Source organism: Microcaecilia unicolor, chromosome 1 (genome assembly GCF_901765095.1).
Source record: "Microcaecilia unicolor chromosome 1, aMicUni1.1, whole genome shotgun sequence".
NCBI lineage: Eukaryota > Metazoa > Chordata > Amphibia > Gymnophiona > Siphonopidae > Microcaecilia > Microcaecilia unicolor.
Window position 1 is genome coordinate 765461499 of NC_044031.1, and position 26878 is coordinate 765488376.

The 26878-nt window shown below is 43.4% G+C and overlaps 1 protein-coding gene across 1 annotated transcript in view; it reads left to right on the forward strand.

Annotated features, from left to right (window-relative positions):
- ZWILCH (zwilch kinetochore protein) overlaps positions 1 to 26878 on the forward strand; it is a 91090-nt gene that overhangs the window by 4434 nt on the left and 59778 nt on the right. Inside the window, exons 2-5 of the mRNA XM_030189792.1 lie at positions 4740 to 4785; positions 6115 to 6210; positions 9884 to 10029; positions 23635 to 23828. Coding sequence (XP_030045652.1) covers positions 4740 to 4785; positions 6115 to 6210; positions 9884 to 10029; positions 23635 to 23828 — 482 coding nt within the window. The remainder of the gene's footprint in view (positions 1 to 4739; positions 4786 to 6114; positions 6211 to 9883; positions 10030 to 23634; positions 23829 to 26878) is intronic.

Below are 26878 nucleotides of genomic sequence, written 5' to 3' on the forward strand. Positions count from 1 at the left end.
CTTTTACCCCTCTGTCATCTAGCAGTCCAACAGATTCTTTTGCCAGCTTCTTGCTTCTAATATGCCTGAAAAAGTTTTTACTAGGGGGCTCATTTTCAAAGCACTTAGACTTACAAAGTTCCATAGGTTACTATCCAGCTTATTTTTGAAAGAGAAAGATGCCCATATTTTGACCCAAATTGGGAGATGGGCATCTTTCTCCCGTGGGCATCCAAATCGGTATAATCGAAACCCGATTTTGGGCGTCTTCAACTGCAATCTGTCGTGGAAACGGCCAAAGTTGATGGGGGCGTGTCGGAGGCGTGGTGAAGGCGGGACTGAGGTGTGTTTATCGGCCGAGGAGAGATGAGCGTCCTCGGCCGATAATCGAAAAAAGAAAGGCGTTTTTAGCGCGAATTTGGGTCACTTTTTTGGACCCTTTTTTTTCACGAACAAGTCCCAAAAAAGTGCCCTAAATGACCAGATGACCACCGGAGGGAATCGAGGATGACCACCCCTGACTCCCCCAGTGGTCACTAACCCCCTCCCACCCAAAAAAAAACAACTTTAAAACTTTTTTTTTTCCAGCCTGTATGCCAGCCTAAAAAGTCATACCCAGCTCCATCACAGCAGTATGCAGGTCCCTGAAGCAGTTGTTAGTGGGTGCAGTGGACTTCAGCCAGGTGGACCCAGGCCCATCCCCCCCTACCTGTTACACGTGTGGTGGTAAATGGGAGCGCTCCAAACCGCCCCCAAAACCCACGTTACCCACATCTAGGTGCCCCCCTTCAGCCATAAGTGCTATGGTAATGGTGTAGAGTTGTGGGGCTCAGCGCCCAAAGGAGGGGAGCTATGGACTTCAGAGGTAGTTTGCTTTGTTTTTTTAATTGTTACAAGTGCCCCCGAGGGTGCCCGGTTGGTGTTCTGGCATGTCAGGGGGACCAGTGCACTACGAATCCTGGCCCCTCCCACAACCCAATGCCTTGGATTTGGTCATTTTTGAGCTGGGCGCCTTTGGTTTCCATTATCGCTGAAAAACGAATCTGCCCAGCTCAATCCGCACAAATCCGATGCATTTGGCTGGCACAAACCGTATTATCGGAAAAAAGATGGACGCCCATTTTTTTCAAAAATACAGTTTGTCCCACCCCTTCACGTATCCGTTCTCGGAGATAGATGCCCATGGAGATGGGCATTCGCGTTCGATTATGCCCCTCCACGGAACTTTGTAAGTTTAAGTGCTTTGAAAATATGCCTCTATGTGTGTTTGCCTCCAGCACAATCTTCTTTTAAAATCTTTGTCTTCCTTATCAATGCTTTGCTTTTATATTTCTACTAGTAAAAAAGCCCCGTTTCTGATGCAAATGAAACGGGGGCTAGCAATGGTTTCTTCTGTGTGCATGTGGGAGTGTGTGTGTCCCTGCCCTCTGGCCTCTCTCCCCTCCCCCCTCTGAGTCCTTCACTGTTACAGAGCCAGCGATTTGATTGATTTGATTTCGTGCTCTGCTGTTTTCCTTCACTGACTGTGTTACAGAGAGGGCGGGGCAGACACTCATAGGGAAACCGGATATCTCCCCCCTTCACACTTCCGGCTGGAGGCTTCATAGAACGTTGGTGTTGCCTTTTATATAGAGAGATTATTTTCGGTCAGATCCTTCTTCCATTTTCTGAAGGATTTTTTTTTAGTTCTAATAGCTTCCTTCACCTCACTTTTTAGCCATGCTTCTGTCGTTTGGCCTTTCTTCCTCCTTTTCTAATACATGGAATATATCTGGTCTGGGCTTCCAGGATAGTATTTTTGACTAGGAATGTAATACCAAAACAGAAAAAAAAAGTTTTTAACAAATGAAACTTCAAAAGCTCCCAGTGAGGATATTTAAACACGAATATGTGTGCAGCTAATAGGCTGACCCCCAACTTTAATGGAGTGGGACATTATCATTGGTTTCTATATCATAAAAGGGGGGGGGGGAGAAGAATCAATGAAAAAAACTACAATCTGGAGAGAAAGGATTGATTCTAAAAAAATCTACCCTATACCATTGCTAACTAAGAAACCATGAAAGACTGTACTTTATAATGTATAAAAAACAACGAAAGTGCTACACCATAAATTTCAAAAATCAACAATGTATATCAAAAAAACTGAACTAGAAATATTCAAAGCAATTTTTGCAAACAACCAGTACTTATCAATATCAACACTCCAACTTCATGAATCCTCCCATGGATCCTTTTGTCGAATGATGTACCGGACTAAGTTAAAATGATATCAAATCCACTGTTGAATCTAACATGAAGTTTTTCAGACTCGTCTTCTTTTTCAACAAGAGTGCCTTGTTTCGCTAGAGCCGGCTGCTTCAGGAAGAAACCGATCCATTATTTCACTTGCTGAATCCTTTTATACAGACTGAAAAAATATTTTTGGTATTAAATTGTTAATCAGTTTATATATCCTTTATATTGGAATTTTTGAACCGCATCCATGCCTGATGTAAATTTTTGACTCAACGTGTAATTAAACTTTGGAATTTGTTGCCAGAGAATGTGGTAAAGGCTGTTAGCTTAGCGGGGTTTAAAAAGGGTCTGGACGGCTTCCTAAAGTTCTGGGATAACATCATAAAATGTATTGAGCTTTTCTGGGATCTTGCCAGGTATTTGTGACCTGGATTGGCCACTGTTGTTGGAAACAGGATACCGGGCTTGATGGACCTTTGGTCTGTCCCAGTGTGGCAATACTTATGTACTTATGACTTGGGAGAGGCGAGTGGGAGAGAGTTGCCGGACTGTGCATGGGGGTTGGGGAGAGATGCTGGATTCAAGAGAGGCGAGAGGGAGAGAGGTGCTAGACTGCGTACAAGAAGGGGGAAACTGCTTGAGGTGGCGAGAAGGAGAGAGATGCTGGAATATCTGTGGTGGTGCTGGACTAAGGGGAGCTGGGAGAGAGAGGAGTGCAGGACTCGGTGGGAGGGTGAGGAAGAGAGAAGTAGAGACACTGGGTCCACAGAGGGAAGGAGAGAGAGAGAGAGAGAGACTGAGGGGAAGAGGGTAGAGGAGAAAGATGTTTACTGGTGGGGGTGGTGGACATGGGCACAAATAGAGACATAGAAGGGGTAATGCTGTACAGTGAGGGGATGGGAACACAGAAAGCATATTATAGTAACTTAGTAAATGACGGCAGATAAAGACCTGTACGGTCCATCCAGTCTGCCCAACAAGATAAACTCATTTTATAATTATGAATATGAAAGGAGAGAGGATAGGGTGAGAGACACAGAAAGGAGATGCCGGACGCAGAGGGAATGTATGATGGACATGGAGAGAGATGCTGAAGGGGAAGAGAAACAAGAGATGCTGCATTGGATTGGGGGGGGGGGTGTGGAGAGAAAGCAAGAGTGAGGAGGATGCTGATTTATGGATTGCAAGGGGGGGGGGGCCACCAGAAATCCTAACACCAGCAAGACGTGGCAAATCCAAGAGGGTCGTCCAGCCCACTTGGTTATTTATTTATTTTATTTGTTACATTTGTATCCGCCTTGACCGATATACTCATATCACCCCTCTCCTCAAGTCACTTCACTGGCTTCCGATCAGATACCGCATACAGTTCAAGCTTCTCCTACTAACCTACAAATGCACTCGATCTGCAGCCCCTCCTTACCTCTCTCCCATCATCTCCCCTTACGTCCCTACCCGTAACCTCCGCTCTCAAGACAAATCCCTCCTTTCAGTACCCTTCTCCACCACTGCCAACTCTAGGCTCTGCCCTTTCTGCCTCGCCTCACCCCATGCTTGGAACAAACTCCCTGAGCACATACGCCACGCCCCCTCCCTACCCATCTTCAAATCATTGCTCAAAGCCCACCTCTTCAATGTCGCTTTCGGCACCTAATCACAACACCTCTACTCAGGAAATCTAGACTACCCCAACTTGACATTTCGTCCTTTAGATTGTAAGCTCTTCTGAGCAGGGACCATCCTTAGTTATTAATTTGTACAGCGCTGCGTAACCCTAGTAGCGCTCTAGAAATGTTAAGTAGTAGTATATATATAATATAATATATGTGCACAGGAGTCCTCATAGACAGAGTTAGAATCTGTCTTTTAGGGGATAATGGTAGGCAGTGGCTTTTGCTTCCATTGCACCCCTTCTCTAAGTGCCTTATTGTGGTTATGCAGGTCTGGAAGTTCAATACCTTAGGCGAGGAGTCATGTGAGTTATCATCACTTCCTCCTGCCTGGCCTAGGTGGAGCTGATTGCCTGGGACCCCGCCCAGAACAGGATCATACCTGGTCCTTTATTTAAGGCACCTTTTTGTGTCTTATTGGTTAAGAAAACAGGTCTAGACCAAAACGTTGAAGTTTTCACCCTAGACGTTTTGTTTTTATTCCATTATGGCTGTAAAACATCCAAGTGTTAGGCACACCCTAAGCCTACCCTAATCCCACCTTCGAAATGCCCCCTTTTGATTTGGACACACTACAGACAAAATACGTAGGTAGACCTCTGCAAAACAGGTTTCGAAAATACTGATTTGGATGTTTTGAGAAGAAATCCACCCAAATGGTGCTTTGACAATTTTTGGACGTTTTTCTATTTCAAAAATGAACCCCTATGTAACTTTGTAAGTCGGTGTTCTTTGAAAATAAGCACCAAAATGTTTATTCAAATTGCTTGCTCTTAGAATATGAGTGAGCCTTTTTATCAGTGTAGCTATCACTTTTTTAATCCATTTGCATATTTTTTTTCCTCTTTGCAGAATATATAATGAAGAAAAGACTCCAACAGTCCCATTTATCTATGAGGTAATTAACATTATCGCTTGTATTATTTGTGTCTTTGTTTTCTTGTCAGTGATTCTAAGTGAACAGAAGAATCTTTTACTGACTGAGGGCTAGAATAGTTCTGAAAGCAAATTCTTCTGTGCTGTCTTTTGCTAGCAGAGCCACCATACTTCTTGTATGCACAGCCTAATCACTTCTATAAAAATACTCAAACCCATACAGTCCTGAGGTTTCTGCCAGGTACTTGTAACCACTCGCCTCCACCTACCCTCCTCTCTTCCTTCCCGTTCACATTAATTGATTTGATTTGCTTACTTTATTTATTTTTTGTCTATTAGATTGTAAGCTCTTTGAGCAGGGACTGTCTTTCTTCTATGTTTGTGCAGCGCTGCGTATGCCTTGTAGCGCTATAGAAATGCTAAATAGTAGTAGTAGTAGTAGTACTTGTGACCTGGCTTGGCCACTGTTTGGAAAATAGGATACTAGGCTAGATGGACCATTGGTCTGATCCAATGTGGCTACTCTTATGTTCTTATGGGAAACCCACAGTGACCTCTCAACTCTACATCTTCAATGCTCAAATTGCCCTAAACAGTGTAATAAAGATAAGTAGTATTCCAACAAGGTAGCTTAAGGCATCTAGTGCTTACAGACCCCATTAAGTAAACGAATGCTGACAAGCAGTGACTCAAGAAGTACATAAGCATTGCCATACTGGGAAAGACCAACCGTGTCCAATCCAGGTCGCAAGTACCTGACAAGATCCTAATCCCAGAAAAAGGTAGTGGGTTGTCCCAATCCATCATAATAATGGCTTAATATGGATTTTTCTGATGTGGGGTGGAGGTCCTACTGGTTTAGTGCAGTGGACTTTGATCCTGGGGAACCGAGTTCGATTCCCACTGCATCTCTTTGTGACTCTGGGCAAGTCACTTAACCCTCCATTGCCCCAGCTACAAATAAGTACCTGTATATACTATGTAAACCGCTTTGAATGTAGTTGCAAAAACCTCAGAAAGGTGGTATATCAAGTCCCATTTCCATTTCCCTTTTACAATATCTGAAAAAGCTGAAGGATCAAAGCCTCTCCTTGCCCTTCAAATAGCATTACCTGACAAATATTTTAATGATTTCTTTTCATATTCCTTTAAGGTTAAAGTAGATGCTTAAACATTGGAAGGAGTAATTTTTCAAAATATTTCTGGCTATTAAATGCTCTGTCCGTAGTAATAGAATTTTATTAATGTCCCATGTACTTGGAATACACGTTTAGCCTTATTTGTTAGGCAGTATGTTGGAAATGCACAAATTGTTTTTTGTTTTTTGTTTTTTCATTTATGACTTTGCCAGAATGATCTCCAGGTGCAATTGATCAGGAAAGGTGAAAGAAATCCTTTAGAAAGCTTTTGGAATGGAAATGATATGGCATTTATTGTGGAGAAAAAGGTAAATATTCAGAAACTTGATTCTTCTCTAAATCTCTTTTTAGTCTTTTGCCTAATGTTTTGAACCTTAGTTCATTATAGTCTTCAGTATGTTTCTTTTCACTGAAATTTTTAATGCAGAATGTAAGTTAACCTTTTGTAGCCTAAAACCTCTGAATTGTCCCAAGCTGGAAGTGCCCTGTGCGATGCATCCACAGGGAGCAAATTTTGTGCCCCCTACTTCCCCTGCACTGCTCACATAGCCCTCAGGATGGTACTGCCTAGAAGGCCATGAACCTCTTGGCTCAGACTATGGGATCTCAGCCCTGCTGAGGGTGAGAGATGTCCAGAGCCAGTTGTAAGTAAAAGAAAGAAGCAAGACCTTCCTACAGGATGGATCAGATAGAGCAACCTGGGAACTGGATTTGGGAATGAGTAGTTAAAGAATTAAAAAATGGAGTCCATATGTTTCTAAGTTCATTATTTCCTGATATACCATTTGAGTTCCTTTATTTGATATCTCCCCTTTTTCTTTTGTCCACATTCCTTGACTTAAACATGAGAACAAAAAAAGATAGGGTGGAAGTTGTAGCATCTTTGGGGGAGGGGGAGCATGCAGGAGTTAAATAGATTTTTAATAACTGTACCTGATGCATATTCCTTACTATGTTCTGTTCTGATATTGTTCCTATATGTTTGTAAGGTTGTTGTTTGCTAATTTAATAATCATGATAAACAAACAAAAAACCAAAACCATGTCACAGCATCAAGGGCCCTGAAAAACTTCCTCCAACCCCTCTTCCTGCCCCCCACCCAAACATATCACTGGTGTCTAGCAGAAGCCCCGCTGCCCCATATGACTGATTCCCCCGTTCACCTAATATTAAAAAAAAAAATACCCAGGTGGTCTGATGTCCCCCTTTCCAGTGCTAAATTCACATAAGAAGCTTTTTTTTTTTTCTTTTTGACCAATCTGCAGTAATGTTTTCTGCACTAGTTAATACTCATGCTGAAACCATTTGAGCATTGCTCAGCAAGTAAAACCTGAAGTTAGAACTAGGTTAAAACTGAGCTAATGCTTTGTGCATCGACTTCTCAGTTTTATTTGGCGTTTATGTGGGTTTTCATGTTTCGGGGGGGGGGGGGGGGGGTCCACATGAAGTACGCTTTTGCAAAATCACTTTGCACCTGAGTACATGAGCAAAATGATCATGCTCTAATTTTTCCATTTATGGAAACTCTTTTTTTCACTGTTTTGCCCTTTAGAGGCTGCAAAGGAATCTCAAATAGTTATTTTACAGTTGCATAAATGTGTTAGAAAATTTGCTAGTACTAAAAGTAGACACAAAAAGAACCTGTTCTATTTTATTCTTTGTTCTTATATACTCCTTCTACGCTTAAAAAGGTCCCGGAGTAGTTTACATCAGAAATACAAAATAAATTAATTTACAAACAGAAAATACTATTACTACTACTACTAATTGTCATCAATTCTATAGCACAGCACTAAGCAAATAGAGAGGGCAATACAGCATACAAACAAGATATACAAACAAAAAAAGCAACACTGGGCCTTCAAGACTAGGACAACAGGAGTACTTTATTGACAGATGACCTGACAGGGGCCATGTTACGGCGTCAAATGATTGCCTGCCTCAGGGGTCAAAATCTGATTCTGCAATATATAAATTGTGCAGGTCAAGTGCCTCAATACATCAAAGTGCTATAATTCAGAGATATTCGCCGCAGCGCGAAAAAAATGCTCCTGTGGAAGCTACTACTACTACTACTATTTAGCATTTCTATAGCGCTACAAAGCGTACGCAGCGCTGCACAAACATAGAAGAAAGACCGTCCCTGCTCAAAGAGCTTACAATCTAATAGACAAAAAATAAATAAAGTAATCAAATCAATTAATGTGAACAATTAAGTTGTCTCTTATGCATAAATAGCCGTGTCGGGCCATCTGTCAATAAAGTACTCCTGTTGTCCTAGTCTTGAAGGCCCAGTGTTGCTTTTTTTTGTTTGTATAGCACAGCACTGTACACATTATATGCAGGTACTTTCTCTGTCCCTAGTGGGTTCACAATCTTAGGGGGTCTTTTACAAAGTTGCAGTAGCGTTTTTAGTAGGAGGCAATCCACTAGGTGGATGAACACAAACTCCCACGAAAAACGCTACTGTATGATAGGGAGTGGGAAGTGGACCAAAGACTCCAGGGACTATGGTGATAAAAGAAACAACTTTATTCACAGACTCGACACAGTACTACCGTGTTTCGGCCACAGGCCTGCCTCAGGAGTCTCGATCAATCCTTGAAGCTTGTATGTAATATCGGGTAGTCTTGATAAAGACTATAACCATATCATTCGGGTAATATAGTGTCACTCTCTGGTGTACAAAAGACAAACGAGAAAGTGACGCTATATTACCCGAATGATATGGTTATAGTCTTTATCAAGACTACCCGATATTACATACAAGCTTCAAGGATTGATCGAGACTCCTGAGGCAGGCCTGTGGCCGAAACACGGTAGTACTGTGTCGAGTCTGTGAATAAAGTTGTTTCTTTTATCACCATAGTCCCTGGAGTCTTTGGTCCACTTCCCACTCCCTATCATACAGTAGCGTTTTTAGCACACGCTAAACATTAGAGATGCCCATAGGAATATATGGGCATCTCTAGCATTTAGCTCATGCTTAAAAACGCATGCCATTGTAAAAGGACTCCTAAGTTTTTGAGGGGTCTTTTTGTATCTGGGCCAATGGAGGGCTAACACACTGGTTTACTAAGCAGAATGGCCTGCTTTATAAAAAGACCCCTAAGTGATTTGCCCAGGGTCATAAGGAGCTACAGTGGGAATTGAACCCAGTTCTCCAGAATCCCACTCCACTGCACTAACCATTAGGCTACTCCTTCATCTAAGGTCTATATATGAGCAGAAATAGAACTAAAACTTCAACAGCATATTTCCTTAAAATAAAATGTTTTAAAACTTCTAAACAAGAAATAAGAATTTTTAGATCTAATGATTTCAAGGAGAGCATTCTATATTGAAGCTGCCTTATAAGAAAAAGATTGTTCTAGTGACTAATGCAAACACCTTTAAAAGAAGTGTACTTAAGCGTAAAATTTCTAGATTGTCTACAAGGTAGTTTTCTAGCAAGAACGCATACTATTGATAGAAACTGTTCCGGTATGTCTCCACAAAATATTTAAAACACACACACACACAAAATTTTAAAATTTGTAGTCTTAAGTGGCAGCCAATGACGTTCCGTAAAAAGAGATGAGACCTGATTGAATTTGGACTTTAAAAATCATATTAGTTGCCATATTTTGAACCAGCTGTAATTTCTTTATTAAACTAACCATAATTCCAACATAAATTGAATTACAACAATCAAGACAGCACTATATATTGGGGTCAAAATTGCAAAATGATGTTTAAAAAAAAAAAAAAAAGTCAGTCCAGTTCTCAACTGCTTTAATTAAAAAAAAAATGTTTGCATTACTCTGTTCACCTGAGGCTGAAATGTAAGCAATGAGTCCAGGGTAATTCCTAGAACTTTTGATGTGTATTCAAATGGAAGAGAAACATTTGCATTGAGGGACACATGATCTGGAAGTGACTGGGCAGAATCTGCCTTCTAGTTTGTAGATTTTCTTTGACTAAAGTTGATTTTCATGTAAGCCTTTCAGAATTGAAGAAGATGGCACCTTAGGTGAATCGCAGGCAGAAGGCAGCGTGGATGAATCTCAGAAAGATGAAAGCTTTGTTTTCAAGGGCCTTTATCTGGAGCAGACTGGATCCATTGCTTTGCCTGTTATGAAAGCGAGGTAAATTTGGGGGTTAAACTCAATTATCTTATTTAAACTCCTGTAACTATGAGAAAAAAGTTTAAAAGCAAAGATAATCATCACTTGAACTGTTTTCATTGTACTTTTGGCACAACATGAAATTGAGCTGCTTTTTTGGGATCTGTCAGACACTTGATTTGCACTGGCCACTGTCAAAAGACCGATTGCTGGGCTCAGTGGATCTTGGTCTAACTGAAAATGTCTTTTTTTTGTTTGTTTGTTCTTATACCTCCGTCTTCTACATGCTCCTTTTAGTCTAGTGTTTCCAAGTTCAAAAATGTCAATTTGTGGCTGGGTTTAGCCTGCTACATGAAGTGCTGCTTTTTAGGAAAGCTCAACTATGCCAGTTAAAGAGCAGTGCAGAGACTGGGCCATTGTCATTGCCATGGACTTGCCTGGCTTCTCACATGTGGTGTGGAAAAGCCGAGGCTATGGGTGAAAGGGAGAAGACAAAAAAGCTCCAGAATACTAAACTTCATTCTTCTGTTTAACTCGCATAGGAGAGCTTTCTTCATTTGAGCAGGCTGCATTTAGTAGAACAAAAGCCAGCTAGAACAGACATTTGTTTTAAAAATGCTCTGCAGATAAGATTTATAGAATGGCTATTCAGTTGAGTTGTAGCACGTTAAACACCTGCTTTATCAATCGCAAGTAGTTAAAACACATAAACTAGTTTGCAAAATTATTAATGTGAAGTCAGTTCTAATAGGATAATGAGATGCAAATGTGTACAAAAGACCTAATTAGCGTGTAGTGAACAGTATTCATCTTTAAAATGTGCACAATTCATTGCAGATGCAAAGATCATTTTTCTTCCTTTACAGCATATAATCCTTCAAGGCAATTTTCTGTAGGTTATACATTTTAGTGGTGATATTGTTAAGTCTCAGATGTCTACCAGAGGTATGCTAACTTGTTTTAATCCAGGGCTATCCAACCTCGGTCCTCAAAGGCTGCAGTCCAGTCGGGTTTTCAGGATTTCCCCAGTTAATATGCATGAGATCTATTTGTATGCACTGCCTCCATTGTATGCGAATGTATCTCATTCATATCATTGGGGAAAGCCTGAAAAGCTGACCTGGTGAGGGCTGAGGTTGGATACCCCTAATTTAATCTGACTGCTTATTCTATCCCTGAGAAGATTTTATATGGACAGAGAGTGATCAACACATTGTCAATAAGCATAAAATGACATGATGCATTAAAAGAATATGCTGAATGTACAAGGTAGTTCAACAATCTCTAAAGTTTTCAGCTGCGTAAGATCGCCATCTAGTGGCAAAATACAGTGGACAAAACCTTTATTTCAGAAAACAGTCTGTTTCCTGTCTCAAGAAGTCCTACAAAAATGAGTAGGAAACATTTCTTCAGGACCTTCCTGCGGTCTCCAGAATTGTACACCAGTACTCTAAATGGGGTCTCACCATATACAGTGTCACTATCACCTTCTTTTTCTCGGTGACCATTCCTCTCCCTATGCAACCAAGGAATGGCTTTTGAGTGTGTCTGTCAACCTTGTTATTCAAAGTATATTTATATTGACACATCTGTGCGGATAACAATAAAAACCTACACAGTTCAATATATAAAAACCTTATGCTATATTTAAAAAAAAATTCCCCTAATAACAAAACTACATCCACTGTTTCATATCATCAATCATAGTAGAATCTTTGATTTGTCAGTCGTCAACTTTGCAGTCGTTAGGTTATATATCATACAGGGATATCCAGTGACATCGCCCGATTCGGACCCATATCCATGGTGGACAAGATTGATTGCTAGAGCTCCCTTTCGTGCACTTGAAAAATGGAGGGTAGCACATCTTCCGCACTAGGCCCTCATGACCCCTGGTGCACTGAGACGGGACTAGCCACTGTTGGGCCACAGTGCAGCTTCTCTGGTCTGGGGCCTCCGCTCACTTCACATCCTGTGCGCTCCACGGCCGAAGTGCGGAGGGTGCTGCATCTTCCCACGACCCCAAACACACCGAAGCCCCACCGGTGCACAGAGTCCTACCGGCACACCAACACCAATCTGCTGAGCCCTGGCATGGCTTCCCCATGCTCAGGCTTTCCTTGTAGAGTGCTCATGCCCTGCAGCAGAGGGAAGCACTCGAGAGTGTGGTCCATTAGGAACGTAACATCCAAAGGGCAGAGGTGACGACAGGGGCTCGTGCCCAGGGTGGCCACGCTGACTGCACGTGTCGACGACTGTACTGAATGCCTGTACTGGTGGTGGAAGCTGGAGGAGGAAAGGTGGAAGGGGCATGGTAGCAGCTAAGCGGGCAGAGAAAGGACAGAGTGGAAAATAAATTAATTTTTAAAAATGTAAGATCCCAAAGGGCAGAGGTGACGACAGAGGCTCGTTCCACGGGCGGCCATGCTAACTGCCCATGCAAATGGCCATGCTGAATGCCGGTGCTGGTGGTGGAAGCTGGAAGAGTCACATCTTACTAATCACTAACCTGTCCTACCGATCAAGCAGAACAAACTGTAAGTAACCTCTGATTGCTTCAGAACTGGTACAGTTAGGGCCTAAGGGAAACCCTTCCCAAGCTACCACACACTTACTTAGGAGCACAAGCTCAAAGGCCACATTTTCCTAGTGCTGCCTTATTCAGAACCATCGCTTCAGTACACGGAGACAACAACAAAAAAAGACACAAAGGAACACAGCTATGCAAAGGCACTGGCTCCTAACGACATCACAGCAAAACTGAACAAATGCACTAAGTGAGCAACCCGGAGACAACACCAGCAAACTGCTAACAATAGATCACAGGCGACTGAAAAACTACACAGGAGATGAAGTCAAACACACCAAACACAGCTCCTCTGACTCTACCAGGGGAAACAACCCATCAGAAAACAAATGTAATAGGGGAAACAGGAGATACCAGAACAAATGCAGAGACAACAACCAATAGAAATTGACAAAGATAACACTAGAACCCACACACTAGGAAAGCTGTCTACCCATCCCCGTAGGCTGCATTAGCGCACAATTGGTACTAAACAAAGCAGAAATCATCAAGGACTGGATTGAAGAATTAAAATTAGGACTAATTTTTATCACAGAAACGTGGCTTCGCTCCAAAGAGGACCCAAAGCTTAAATGAGTTATGCCCACCCAGGTTAAAAAATATCACATTGGACCAGAGAAAAGAAAAGGGGAGGAGGAATAGCAGTGCTCTACAAATCTTTTTTTCAAAACCGAGACAGTTTCAGAATTCATAGCTCCCCACCTAGAAATAATCACTCTCAAAATAACCGATGAATCACTACTAGGCGGTCTTTGTGTTAACCTATTTTACAGACCACCGGGCAACTGGAAGGAGTCCCAACCAGACTTCATGGATTTTATCTCCAACACCTGTGTGACTTGTTCCGATACCATACTTATAGGGGATATCAACCTACATATGGCTGAAATAGAAGATGAAAACACTAGAGAATGTAGAGAAATACTAAAAATGTGGGATTTCCTGTATCCAACAGTAACCAAAACTCATGAAAAAGGGCATGCACTCGACTTACTAGCATACAGATTTATTGCCAGCCAAAACTTACAAATAGGAGACTATAACTGGGAGGAAATACCGTGGTCTGATCATCACAGACTGTACCTAACCCTTAACTGGAAAGAAATCTTGTCACAAACCAAGAAAGCACCGACTCAGTATGAAACCTGGGGCAAGATTAATGGCCAAGAGTTTTGGGACTGAATCCTTAAAAACACTAGAAACCTACCAACTGAAACCACAGAATTCTTCACAACTTGGGACAAAAAAATGCAAATCCTTACTAGATGAAATCACCCCAATAATGAAGAAGAAGAAATACAGAGCCAAATCATCCTCTTGATTCAATGAGGATTCAAAGGAACTAAAAAGCCAATGCAGAAAACGAGAACAGAGATGCCTCAAGTAAAAAACCGACGAGACAAAGTTGGAATGGAAAAAAGTAATAAAAACCTACAAAATTCAATTCTTGTATACCAGTAATATCCCCTTTCCAGGGTTCAGTGCAGTTTACATTCTAGGTGAGACAAAAGCAGATAGTGTTAGTGTGAGGTATGAGAAACATTAGAGACCATTGTGTGTAAAGCATGAGACTAAAAACATAAAAGGAAAGGATAATGGATGATACTAGGAAGTAGAAGTCATGATGGATTATTATGAAGCAGTCTTTGGGAAGAGAGAGGTTTTTAGCCTGTTCCTGAAGCTGAGGTAACTGTTTTCTGTTCTGATCAGAATAGGTAGAGAGTTCCATATTTTGACTCCAACAATGGGGAATAGAGAGCTGAAAATATTCTGATTTTGAATTTCTTTTGAAATGGTGATGCTAATATTAGTTCTTCTTTCAGTCTGTTAGATTGAACTAGATATAGCAAATTGGTCTTAGGAGTTCAGAGGTGAAGCCCTGTAAGATTTGAAAAACTAAACAAGCAGCTTTGAACCTGAGTCTTTCTGCTATGGGAAGCCAGTGCAGTTTGTTTAGATGAGTTGAAACACTAGTGTATCTATTCCATCTGTATATTAGTCTTGCAGCTGTATTCTGTATGATAACCTTTATGGTAGCAAATTACATAAAAGTAAGAGGAAAAGAAGGCCTCTCTGGTACTCGAATGTAGTAGCTGAAAAGATAAGGGAAAGGAAGCTAGCCTTTGCATGTTATAAGACGACTCAGAAACATGAAGAGAATACCTAAATAAGCAAAGAGAAGCTGGAAAAGCTATCAGGAAAGCGAAGCGGCAAATGGAGGAAAATACAGCTAGTACGGTAAAATTGGGGGACAAGAGGAAGTGCCATAATAGCATTGTGAGGCTCAAAGCTGAGGGAGAGAAATATGTGGAAGATGATAAGGATAAAGCTGAACTGCTTAACGATTATTTTAGCTCTGTGTTCACGAATGAAAGACCGGGGGTAGGGCTGCAGAAAACAAAGGTTAAATGGGGACCAAGACCCATTTACGGAGGACTGTGTTCGTGAGGAGCTTGGTCCTGGGGAACTGAGGAACTGAATTTGATTCCCGGCACAGGCAGCTCCTTGTGACTCTGGGCAAGTCACTTAACCCTCCATTGCCCACTGCATTGAGCCTGCCATGAGTGGGGAAAGCGCGGGGTACAAATGTAACAAAAACAAAAGTAGACAGAGTGATGAGGCCTGATGGGATACACCCGAGGGTGCTTACGGAACTCGGAGAAGTTCTGTCGGCTCCGCTGACGGACCTCTTCAGTGCTTCCTTAGAAACTGGAGTGGTCCCGGTGGACTGGAGAAGGGCGGATGTGGTTCCTTTGCACAAGAGTGGAAGTAAGGAGGAGGTTGGGAATTACAGACCTGCCAGTCTGACCAGGGCCGTGCCAACACGGTAAGCGGGGTAAGCATGGCAGGGGGGCGCCACCCTCTGGGGGGGGGGTGCTGCCGCACCATGCTCACCTCGCTCGCCCTCCCGCTCCCATTGTTCAACTGCCCGCCCTCTTCTCCCCCCCCCAACATCCCTTTTCTTTTTTTTTTCTTTTTAAATTTACCTCCATGGCGGTCCAGCAGCGTCAGTGAAGGAGGCGGCGCTCCCGACTTCTCTAACCTTCCCTTCGCTGTGTTCCGCCTTCTTCTGACCGCCACGGAGGTAAATTTAAAAAGAAAAAAAAAGAAAAGGGATGTTGGGGGAGAGAAGAGGGCGGGCAGTTGAACAATGGGAGCGGGAGGGCAGGGGAGAGAGGAGCATGGATGTGAAGGGGGGGGAGAAGAGGGCGGCGGGCCAGGCCAACTGGGACATGGGAGCGGGAGGACAGGGGAGAGAGGAGCATGGATGCGAGGGGGGGTCATGGAAGGGAGAGAGGGGAATTGCTGGATAGGGATTAATGGAGGGTGACAGAGTAGCATGGATGGGAGGGGCAGGGCTCAGGGAGAGAGGGGAATTGCTGGATAGGGAATTAGGGATGAATGGAGGGGACATAGGAGCATGGATGGGAGGGCAGGGCTCAGGGAGAGGGGAATTGCTGAATAGGGATGAATGGAGGGGACAGAGGAGCATGGATGGGAGGGCAGGGCTCAGGGAGAGAGGGGAATTGCTGGATAGGGATTAATGGAGGGGGACAGAGGAGCATGAATGGGAGGGCAGGGCTCAGGGAGAGAGGGGAATTGCTGGATAGGGATTAATGGAGGGGGACAGAGGAGCATGAATGGGAGGGCAGGGCTCAGGGAGAGAGGGGAATTGCTGGATAGGGAATTAGGGATGAATGGAGGGGACAGAGGAGCATGGATGGGAGGGCAGGGCTCAGGGAGAGAGGGGAATTGCTGGAGAGGAATGAATGGAGGGGGCATGGGACAGAGGAGCATGGATGGGAGGGCAGGGCTCAGGGAGAGAGGGGAAACTGCTGGACATAGAGGGGAGGGAAGAGAGATGAAGGAAATGAAATGAGGGAAAAGGAAGAGAGGAGAAAAACTGCACATGGATGAAGAAAATAGGCAGAAGCTGAGGACCAGAAATGAAGAAGAAAGGAGGAAAGGAAAGAAATAAATGGAAAGGAAGCCCTGGAAACGGGACAGATAGCAGCAGAATCAGATACTGGGCCAGCATGATCAGAAAAAGAAAGTCACCAGACAACAAAGGTAGAAAAAAATCATTTTAGTTTCATTTTAGTGTTTGGAATATGTCCACTTTGAGAATTTACATCTGCTATCTTATTTTGCAATGTATAGCAATTTGTTTCTAAGAATATTGCTGACAATTCCTGTCAGTGTGGCAAGTGGTGAGCGATCATTTTCACGGGGGGGGGGGGGGGGGGGCGCCGCCGCCGCCGCCAACTGATAGTCTGCAGGGGGGGGCACCAACTGATAGTCTGCAGGGGGGCGCCAGAGACCCTAGGCACGGCCCTGAGTCTGACCTTGATGGTGAGTAAGCTAATGGAAACGCTTCTAAAGAGGAGGATTGTGACAATTCTTGAACTACATGGAATGCGGGACCCGAGGCAGCATGCCTTCGCTAGTAGCAGGTCGTGTCAGATGAATCTGACTGTCTTCTTCGACTGGGTGACCAAACAGTTGGATGTGGGAGGGGCGCTTGATGTGGTATACTTGGATTTCAGCAAAGCCTTTGACACAGTTCCACACAGGCGACTAGTAAATAAATTGAGTGCCCTCGGTGTGGGACCTAGAGTAAGTGATTGGGTTAAAAATTGGTTGAATGGTAGGAGACAGAGGGTGGTAGTAAATGGAGCTTGCTCTGAAGAAAAGGATGTTGTCAGTGGCGTACCGCAGGGATCGGTCCTAGGGCCGGCTCTTTTTAACGTCTTTGTGAGCGATATTGCGGAAGGGCTGTTTAAGGTTTGTCTCTTTATGGATGATACTAAACTCTGCAACAGGGTGGACACCCTGGAGGGTGTGAATGACATGAGGAAGGACCTAGCGAAGCTAGAGGAATGGACCGATATTTGGCAGCTAAGGTTTAATCCCCAAAAATGCAGGGTCATGCACTTGGGTCGCAAAAATCCGAGGGAACGGTACAGTATAGGGGGTGTAGTGCTTCAGTTTGCGAAGGAAGAGCGGGACTTGGGGGTGATTGTATCTGACAACCTTAAAGCTTCCAAACAGGCAGAAAAAGCGACGGCCAAAGCCAGAAGGATGCTTGGGTGCATAAAGAGAGGCATGACCAGCAGGAAAAAGGAGGTTATAGTGCCGTTGTATAAGTCTCTGGTGAGGCCTCGTTTGGAGTACTGTGTGCAGTTCTGGAGACCGCACCTTAGGAAAGATATAAACAGGATGGAGTCGGTCCAGAGGGCGGCTATGAAATTAGTAAGCGGTCTTGAATGCAAAAATTATAGGGACAGGGTTATGAACCTAATACAAATATATACAGGCTTTAGCTTCATTCATTCACAAATGCTCTAGTACTACTTAAACACTTATAGGTTAGGAGAAAAAGCCCTCAGAAACCTAGGACACTTTGGAAGGCTAAGTGCTTTGAAAATATGCCTCTTTGTCTCAGGTTTTGAACACTGTTACTGAGTTAGAATCTGAGCACTGGATACATTGCAAAAAACTCATATCTATTACACTTTGTAAATTCCGTAAATACTTAGCTAAGACTTCCTCTATATCTCAAACAGACTCTTAGCTTAGGAATTCCAAGATTGCGAGTCCAGCAAATGACTTAAGGTGTTATGTTCCTTGATCGTTCAGGATATGGGCATCTGAGGATGGGGCAGCCATCTTCATTCATTCATTTCAAATTCATTTTCAAATTCATGCTTAACTCCTTCCAGTCTGCCCTTTCACTTGCCAAACAGGATTACTTCACCCAATTGACAATTTCCCTTGGCTCCAACCCTCGACTCCTGTTCGCCACACTGAACTCTCTTCTCAAGGTACCTCCATCCCCAATTCCCCCATCTCTTTCTCCTCAGACCCTAGCTGAGCACTTCCATGATAAAATCCATAAGATTAACCTTGAATTTTCATCCAAACCTTCCCCTCCTCTCTCTCCCTTAGTCCTCACCCCCTACTCTCCTTCCTCTCCTTCTTTTTCCTCCTCCTCAGACGTTTCTACTGAGGAAACTGCCCTTCTTCTTTCCTCCTCTAAATGTACTACCTGTTCCTCTGATCCCATCCCCACTTATCTACTTAACACTATCTCTCCTACTATCATCCCAATCATCTGTCACGTCCTTAATCTTTCACTGTCCACTGCAACTATTCCTATGGCCTTCAAACTTGCTGTTGTCACTCCACTCCTTAAAAAACCCTTACTTGACCCTACCTGTCCCTCCAACTATCGCCCCATCTCCCTTCTCCCTTTCCTCTCCAAATTACTTGAACGTGTTGTTCACCGCCGTTGTCTTACATAGTAACATAGTAACATAGTAGATGACGGCAGAAAAAGACCTATACGGTCCATCGAGTCTGCCCAAGATAAACTCATATGTGTATACCTTACCTTGCTTTGTACCTGTCTTTTTCAGGGCACAGACCGTATAAGTCTGCCCAGCAGTATTCCCCGCCTCCCAACCACCAGTCCCGTCTCCCATCACCGGCTCTGGCACAGACCGTATAAGTCTGCCCTCCACTATCCACACCTCCCAACCACCAACCCCTCTGCCACCCAATTTTAGCTAAGGTTCTGAGGATCCATTCCTTCTGCACAGGATTCCTTTATGCAATCCCACGCATGTTTGAATTCCGTTACCGTTTTCATCTCCACCACCTCCCGCGGGAGGGCATTCCAAGCATCCACCACCCTCTCCGTGAAAAAATACTTCCTGACATCTTTCCTGAGTCTGCCCCCCCTTCAATCTCATTTCATGTCCTCTCGTTTTACCGCCTTCCCATCTCCGGAAAAGATTCGTTTGCGGATTAATACCTTTCAAATATTTGAACGTCTGTATCATATCACCCCTGTTCCTCCTTTCCTCCAGGGTATACATGTTCAGGTCAGCAAGTCTCTCTTCATACGTCTTGGAACGCAAATCCCATACCATTCTCGTAGCTTTTCTTTGCACCGCTTCCATTTTTTTAACATCCTTCGCAAGGTACGGCCTCCAAAACTGAACACAATACTCCAGGTGGGGCCTCACCAACGTCTTATACAGGGGCATTAAAACCTCCTTTTTTCTGCTGGTCACACCTCTCTCTATACAGCCTAGCAATCTTCTAGCTACGGCCACCGCCTTGTCGCACTGTTTCGTCGCCTTCAGGTTCTCAGATACTATCACCCCAAGATCCCTCTCCCCGTCCGTGCCTAACACATACGCCTCCCTTGGATTTCTACTCCCTAAGTGCATCACTTTGCATTTCTTCACATTGAATTTTAATTGCCATACGTTAGACCATTCTTCCAGTTTCTTCAGATCTTTTTTCATGTTTTCCACTCCCTCCGGGGTGTCCACTCTGTTGCAAATCTTGGTGTCATCCACAAAAAGGCAAACTTTACCTTGTTACCCTTCGGTAATGTCACTCACAAATATATTGAACAGAATCGGCCCCAGCACCGATCCCTGAGGCACTCCACTACTCACCTTTCCCTCCTCCGAGCGAACTCCATTCACCACCACCCTCTGGCGTCTGCCCGTCAACCAGTTCCTAATCCAGTTTACCACTTCGGATCCTATCTTCAGCCCATCTAGTTTATTCAAGAGCCTCCTGTGGGGAACCGTGTCAAAAGCCTTGCTGAAATCTAAGTAGATTACGTCCATAGCACGTCCTTGATTTAATTTTCCTGTCACCCAGTCAAAGAATTCAATGAGATTCATTTGGCACGATTTCCCTTTGGTGAAACCATGTTGTCTCGGATCTTGCAACTTATTGGCTTCCAGGAAATTCACTATCCTTTCCTTCAGCATCGTTTCCATTACTTTTCCAATAACCGAAGTGAGGCTTACCGGCCTGTAGTTTCCAGCTTCTTCCCTATCACCACTTTTGTGAAGAGGGACCACCTCCGCCGTTCTCCATCGGAACCTCTCCCGTCTCCAAGGATTTATTAAACAAATCTTTAAGAGGACCCGCCAGAACCTCTCTGAGCTCCCTCAGTATTCTGGGGTGGATCCCGTCCGGTCCCATGGCTTTGTCCACCTTTAGCTTTCCAAGTTGACTTTCTTTCGTCGCAACCTATTCTTGACCCACTGCAATCTGGTTTTTGCTCTCTTCACTCTACTGAAACTGCACTTACCAAAGTCTCTAATGACCTGCTACTGGCTAAATCCAGAGGTCTCTATTCTATCCTTATCCTTCTTGACCTATCTGCTGCTTTCGACACTGCTGACCACACTATACTTCTGGATACGCTGTCCTCGCTTGGATTCCAGGGCCCTGCTCTTTCCTGGTTCTCCTCTTACCTCTCACTTCGTTCTTTCAGTGTTCACTCTAGTGGATCCTCTTCAACTTCCATCCCGCTTTCTGTTGGTGTGCCTCAGGGTTCTGTCCTTGGACCCCTCCTTTTCTCCATCTATACCTCTTCCCTTGGTACCCTGATTTCATCCCATGGCTTTCAATACCATCTTTACGCTGATGACTCTCAGATCTACATCTCCACCCCTGAAATCTCAACCTCGATCCAGGACAAAATCTCAGCCTGCTTGTCCGACATTGCTGCTTGGATGTCTCAATGCCATCTAAAGCTCAACATGACCAAAACTGAACTTCTCATTTTTCCCCCTAAACCCACCTCCCCTCTTCCCCCTTTCTCTGTCTCTGTTAATGGCTCTCACATCCTCCCTGTCTCCTCGGCTCGTAACCTTGGAGTCATCTTTGATTCCTCTCTCTCCTTCTCTGCGCATATTCAACAGATCGCCAAAACCTGTCGTTTTTTTATCTACAATATTAGCAAAATTCGCCCCTTCCTTTCTGAATACGCTGCCAGAACCCTTATCCACACTCTTGTCACCTCTCGCTTGGACTATTGCAGTTTACTTCTCACTGGTCTTCCGCTCAGCCATCTCTCTCCTCTCCAATCTGTCCAAAATTCTGCGGCACGACTTATTTTCCGCCAGAATCGTTATACCCACACTAGCCCACTCCTTGTCACTTCACTGGCTCCCTGTCCGCTTCCACATTCAGTTTAAACTTCTCGTACTGACCTTTAAATGCATCCACTCTGCAGCCCCCCATTACCTCTCCACTCTAATCTCTCCCTACATTCTTCCCCGTGAACTCCGCTCACTGGACAAATCTCTCTTGACGTTCCCCTTCTCCTCCACTGCTAACTCCAGGCTTTGCTCCTTTTCTCTTGCGGCACCTTATGCCTGGAATAGACTTCCTGGACCTATACGTCTAGCTCCATCTCTACCTGTTTTCAAATCTATGCTGAAAACCCACCTTTTCACTGCTGCTTTTTAGCTCCTAGCCACTACTCAATTGCCCTCCCCTTGTCCCTTCCTTCCTTCTCACCCATTACTTCCCTCACCCGTAACTGTCTTGTCTGTCTGTATTATTTAGATTATAAGCTCTTTTGAGCAGGGACTGTCTTTTTGTATCAGATGATCAACGCTGCGTGCGTCTGGTAGCGCTATACAAAGGTAGCGCTATACAAATGCTAATAATAATAATAATCTTGGATTTGGGTATCTCTAGGATAGGGCGGCCATTTTCCAGTGTTCCCTTTGCTATATGTGGTGGACATGGTGAAAAAGTGCCTATAAAAGGTATTGAGTATTTCTAATGAGTTGCTGCCCCCCATTGTCCGTGTACAATATCTATCTGGAATAGGTGGAGGAAGGTGCTCTGGACAGGGAGGGGATATCAGCTGTGGATCAAGAGCAGCAATCAATCTTACTGAGTTTTTGGAAAGCTCAATGGATGTAATAACTGAACACACCTCAGTCTTAGTGACATTTGCTGTAGAGCCAGATAAGAATAATAGTCCTCTGTTTTATTTTTGATGTATAAATGCAACTTTTAGGATCAAAAGTTCAAATTTTTTTCTGACTTTTCTAGAGAAATCCAAAAAAGTAGTAAGGAACCTGCTGAGGTGTTCATGGAGTCCCTAAGGGATGTGGTTTCAAAGTATCCATATTTCTCTTCTGAAATTATCTCAGAAAGTTGGTGTGTATTTGTACTCTCTTCAGGGGAAATTTGTAACTATTACTATGGCTCTGGAATAGCAGGCTGATTAAACTTGAGTGTTTTGGAGCATCCTGCACAAGCGAATCAGACTTTTTTTTTGTTTGGTGACCTTAAAAGATAGAGATATTACAGTTTGTAAAGTGGAGTATTTAGAAATCAGATTAGAACAATTTAAGGTTCTTAGCTTTGAGGCCGAGAGTCCTTGCTTTTGGTGCCACTTTTTTTGTTAAAATTTGCACGTACAATATACTTTTTTTGGATGGTCATTATTTGTATATGTTCTTCGATCTGAAAAGTTAGAATTATTGGTCCCTAAAGAAGGGGGGGGGGGGTATTTTTTTTGGTTCCTGTGAATCATTCCACTTGATAAAGAATATACTGTTACTCTGTTTTTTAGTCTGTTTTCTCCTTCTCCTGGTTTAGGTATTTTTCCTTTTTTTATGAAAATATTTCTTTGTTCTTGGCTCTTGTGGTCTGAATGAGGTGATTTATTTTTGTTACTTTTTTTTTCTTTACATTTATTGTATAACCTTTAATGTTTTTTTTTTTCTACTATATTTCCTTTCATGTACTTTATTATTTAAGGGCCCTGTTTACTAAACTGAGTTATTGGTGCGTTAGCATTTCGAACACACGTTAACTGTATATGCGCCTACAATATCTCTATAGGTGCCTACACAGCGCGCACGCTAATTGTAGGTGTTTAAAAATGCTAACGCGCCTTAGTAAACAGGGCCCTAAGTAATTTGTCATTAATTAAAAAAAAAAAAAAAACAGTTAGAGAAGTCAAGAAAGCCTGGGATAAGCACAGAAGATGAAGAGAAAGTTGTAGATTAACTGTGGTATATCACATTGCACCAGGAACTAAATTGAGTGATTAAAGCATGTTCTATGATTCTTACTTGCCATCATAAGTAGGTAGGGAGAAGCAAACTTTAGTATAAATATTATGGTGATGGAAATCAGAGGACAGTGATTCTTAACCTTCTCTCTTCTCCTATTCTTTTTTTAAAATGTCTTTTAAGGCAATTACTCTCCATTTACACTCTAGCACATAATCCAAACATGAGTAATGGCAGTCCAGTTGTTGTGCTTCCTCCGCTGTGGGTGAGATGTGATAGCTTGGATCCAGAAGGCACCTGTTGGCTTGGAGCAGAGCCGATCAAAACTAGCAACAACAAGATTGCTGAAATGAATTTCCACACAGTAACATGCAAAGGTAATGTTATGTAATGTGGCATTTGTATTCCACCACCTCCCGATAAGTTTCAAAGCAGGTAACAAAATTAAGGGCTCCTTTTACAAAGGCACACTAGCGATTTCCATGCAGCAAATGTGACAAAGCCCATAGGAATTGAATGGACTTTGTCACATTTGCCGTGCTAGAATCGGTAGCGTGGCTTTGTAAAAGGAGCCCTAAATTTTGAAGAAGATAAAAAGTATTATGACAAAAATGTCTTCAACAGATAGGTCTTCAAACATTTCTGAAAGGAAAGATAAGAGTTGACAAGAGTTGGGCAAGGAACTCAAAATTTGAATCACCCGATAGCTAACTGATTTCTCTAATATCCTCTTGAAGCATACACCTGAAAAGGAATGAAAATAGAGTCTGCAGGAATCAGTGGCCCTAGAAGATTGATGATCACTGAGACTGGGTGGGCCTGAGCCAAAAATGGGTGGGCCTGGGCCCACCCATAGCTACGCTCCTGCAGTAGAGGGAGAGGAGCATATTTTACCCCACCCCAGAGTGCATGTGTTTCATTCCATCAGCTTGTCTGCAAAAAACAAACACATCCCAGACCTGTATACAGAACAGTGTTTTCCAAGTCGGTCCAGGAGTACCCTTTGCTGGTCAGGTTTTCAGGATATCCACAATGAATATTCATGAACTTGATTTGTATACACTGCCTCCATTATATGCAAATCTGTTTCATGCATATTCATTGTGGATATCCTGACTGGCAAGGGGTTGCTCCAGGACTGACTTGGGAAACACTGATATAGAAAACCTGTCACACTAATAGAAATTAGAAACTGAAATGCAAGATATCACAGATACATAATTCCCAAAGCTGACATATTTACAATTAATACATTCAGAAAAAAAACCACAACTTTTTTCTACCTTTGTTGGTTGGTCATTGCTTTGGTCCCAGTGTCTCTTTTTTCTGTTTTTTTTTTTAGCTCTCTTTCCAGGGTCTGCTGTCTTTTTTTCCCTATGTCCACTATCCATTTTTCTTTTGTGTCCCTATCCATCCTGTCCAGTGTCTCCCCTCTGTGCCCCGTCCCTGTCCTCCTTCCATGTTCAGCAGCTGTCCTCTCAGTATCCATATTCTCCTCTATATTCAGCATCTATGTCCCTTTCCCTATGCTCCCTCCATGGTCTCAGCAATGCCTGCTGTGCTGGAGACTGAACGCCAATGAGTGAGATTTTTCTCATGGGCCACAGGCACATCTAACACCAGTTCTGGCATATGTACATTACAAAAACTGACATAGTCTAATCAATAAATAGAAAATAAAATGTATTTTTCTGCCTTTGTTGTCTGGTCATTTTATTTTTCCTCTGTCTTCTTTTAACTCTTGCAAAATAAGGAGACCCTGGCATTTCTTTTCTGTCCATGTCCATCATTTAATTCCCCTCTGTGTCTCTGCCTCTATCTCCCATGTTGAGCATCTCCACTCTGTGTCTTTATTCTTGCTCTGTCCAGCATCACCCCGCTGTGTCCCTATAGTAACATACATAGTAACATAGTAGATGACAGCAGAAAAAGACCTGCACGGTCCACCCAGTCTGCCCAACAAGATAAACTCACATGTGCCATTTTTTGTGTATACCTTACCTTGATTTGTACCTGTCTTTTTCAGGGCACAGACCGTACAAGTCTGCCCAGCACTATACCCGCCTCCCACCACCGGCTCTGGCACAGATCGTATAAGTCTGCCCAGCACTATCCCCACCTCCCAACCACCAGCCCTGCCTCCCACCACTGGCTAAGCTTCTGGGGATCCCTTCCTTCTGAGCAGGATTCCTTTATGTTTATCCCACGCATGTTTGAATTCTGTTACCGTTTTCCTCTCCACCACCTCCCGTGGGAGGGCATTCCACTGATAAGTGCAAGATTCGCTTATATGCATGGTTTAAAACCGCTCTTCTGCAGGAAAGACTCTGCATAAGCGCACGCACGGAGTATGGAAGCCGATTGGCACGTGACAAAGGGGGCGATAAATTTGAAATCTCATTGGTTAACTGCCACAGGCAGAATAAGGGAAAGAAAGTTGTTACTTCTCACAGGTCTCCCACTGAGCCATCTCTCTCCTCTTCAATCTGTTCAAAATTCTGCTGCACGACTAATATTCCGCCAGTGTCGTTATGCTCATATTAGCCCTCTCCTCAAGTCACTTCATTGACTCCCTAACCATTTCCGCATTCAGTTCAAACTCCTCTTACTGACTTACAAATGCATTCACTCTGCAGCTCCTCAATACCTCTCCACTCTCATCTCTCCCTACACTCCTCCCCGGGAACTCCGCTCACTGGGCAAATCTCTCTTATCTGCACCCTTCTCCTCCACCGCTAACTCCAGACTACGTTCCTTCTATCTTGCTGCACCGTATGCCTGGAATAAACTTCTGGTACGCCAAGCCTCATCTCTGGCCATCTTCAAATCTAGGCTAAAAACCCACCTCTTCGATGTTGCTTTTAACTCCTAAACCTTCAACTGTCCCCTATTCCTGATATGTCCTGTCTGTCCTAACCCTTATCCCTTACTTGTCCTGTCTGTCTGTCATAATTAGATTGTAAGCTCTATTGAGCAGGGACTGTCTCTCCATGTTCAAGTGTGAAGCGCTGCGTACGTCTGGTAGTGCTATAGAAATGATAGGTGGTGGTGGTGGTAAGAGTGTACACTGGAGTCGTCGTCGTCGTCACGCAACTGTAAGACTTTAACACTGGCTGAACGTTCTTAAAAAATTAGAAAACAAAGTCAAGCATGTATTGCTAAAGAATATGGTGTCAATCCCAGTCAAATTTCACGTATCTTGAAGCAGAAAGATCAGCTCCTGGAAGACTGGCAAAACAATACAAATCCACACAGGAAACATAAATGGGCAGGAAAAGCTGAGGATGTAGAAGATGCTCTTCTTCGGTGGTTTTCTCAAGTCAGGAGCAGACAGTTTCTTGTCAGTGGTCCACTGCTTATTGAGAAAGCTGATCAGCTAGCTGAAAGTCTTGGACTAACTGAATTCAAAGCCACTGTTGGATGGTTG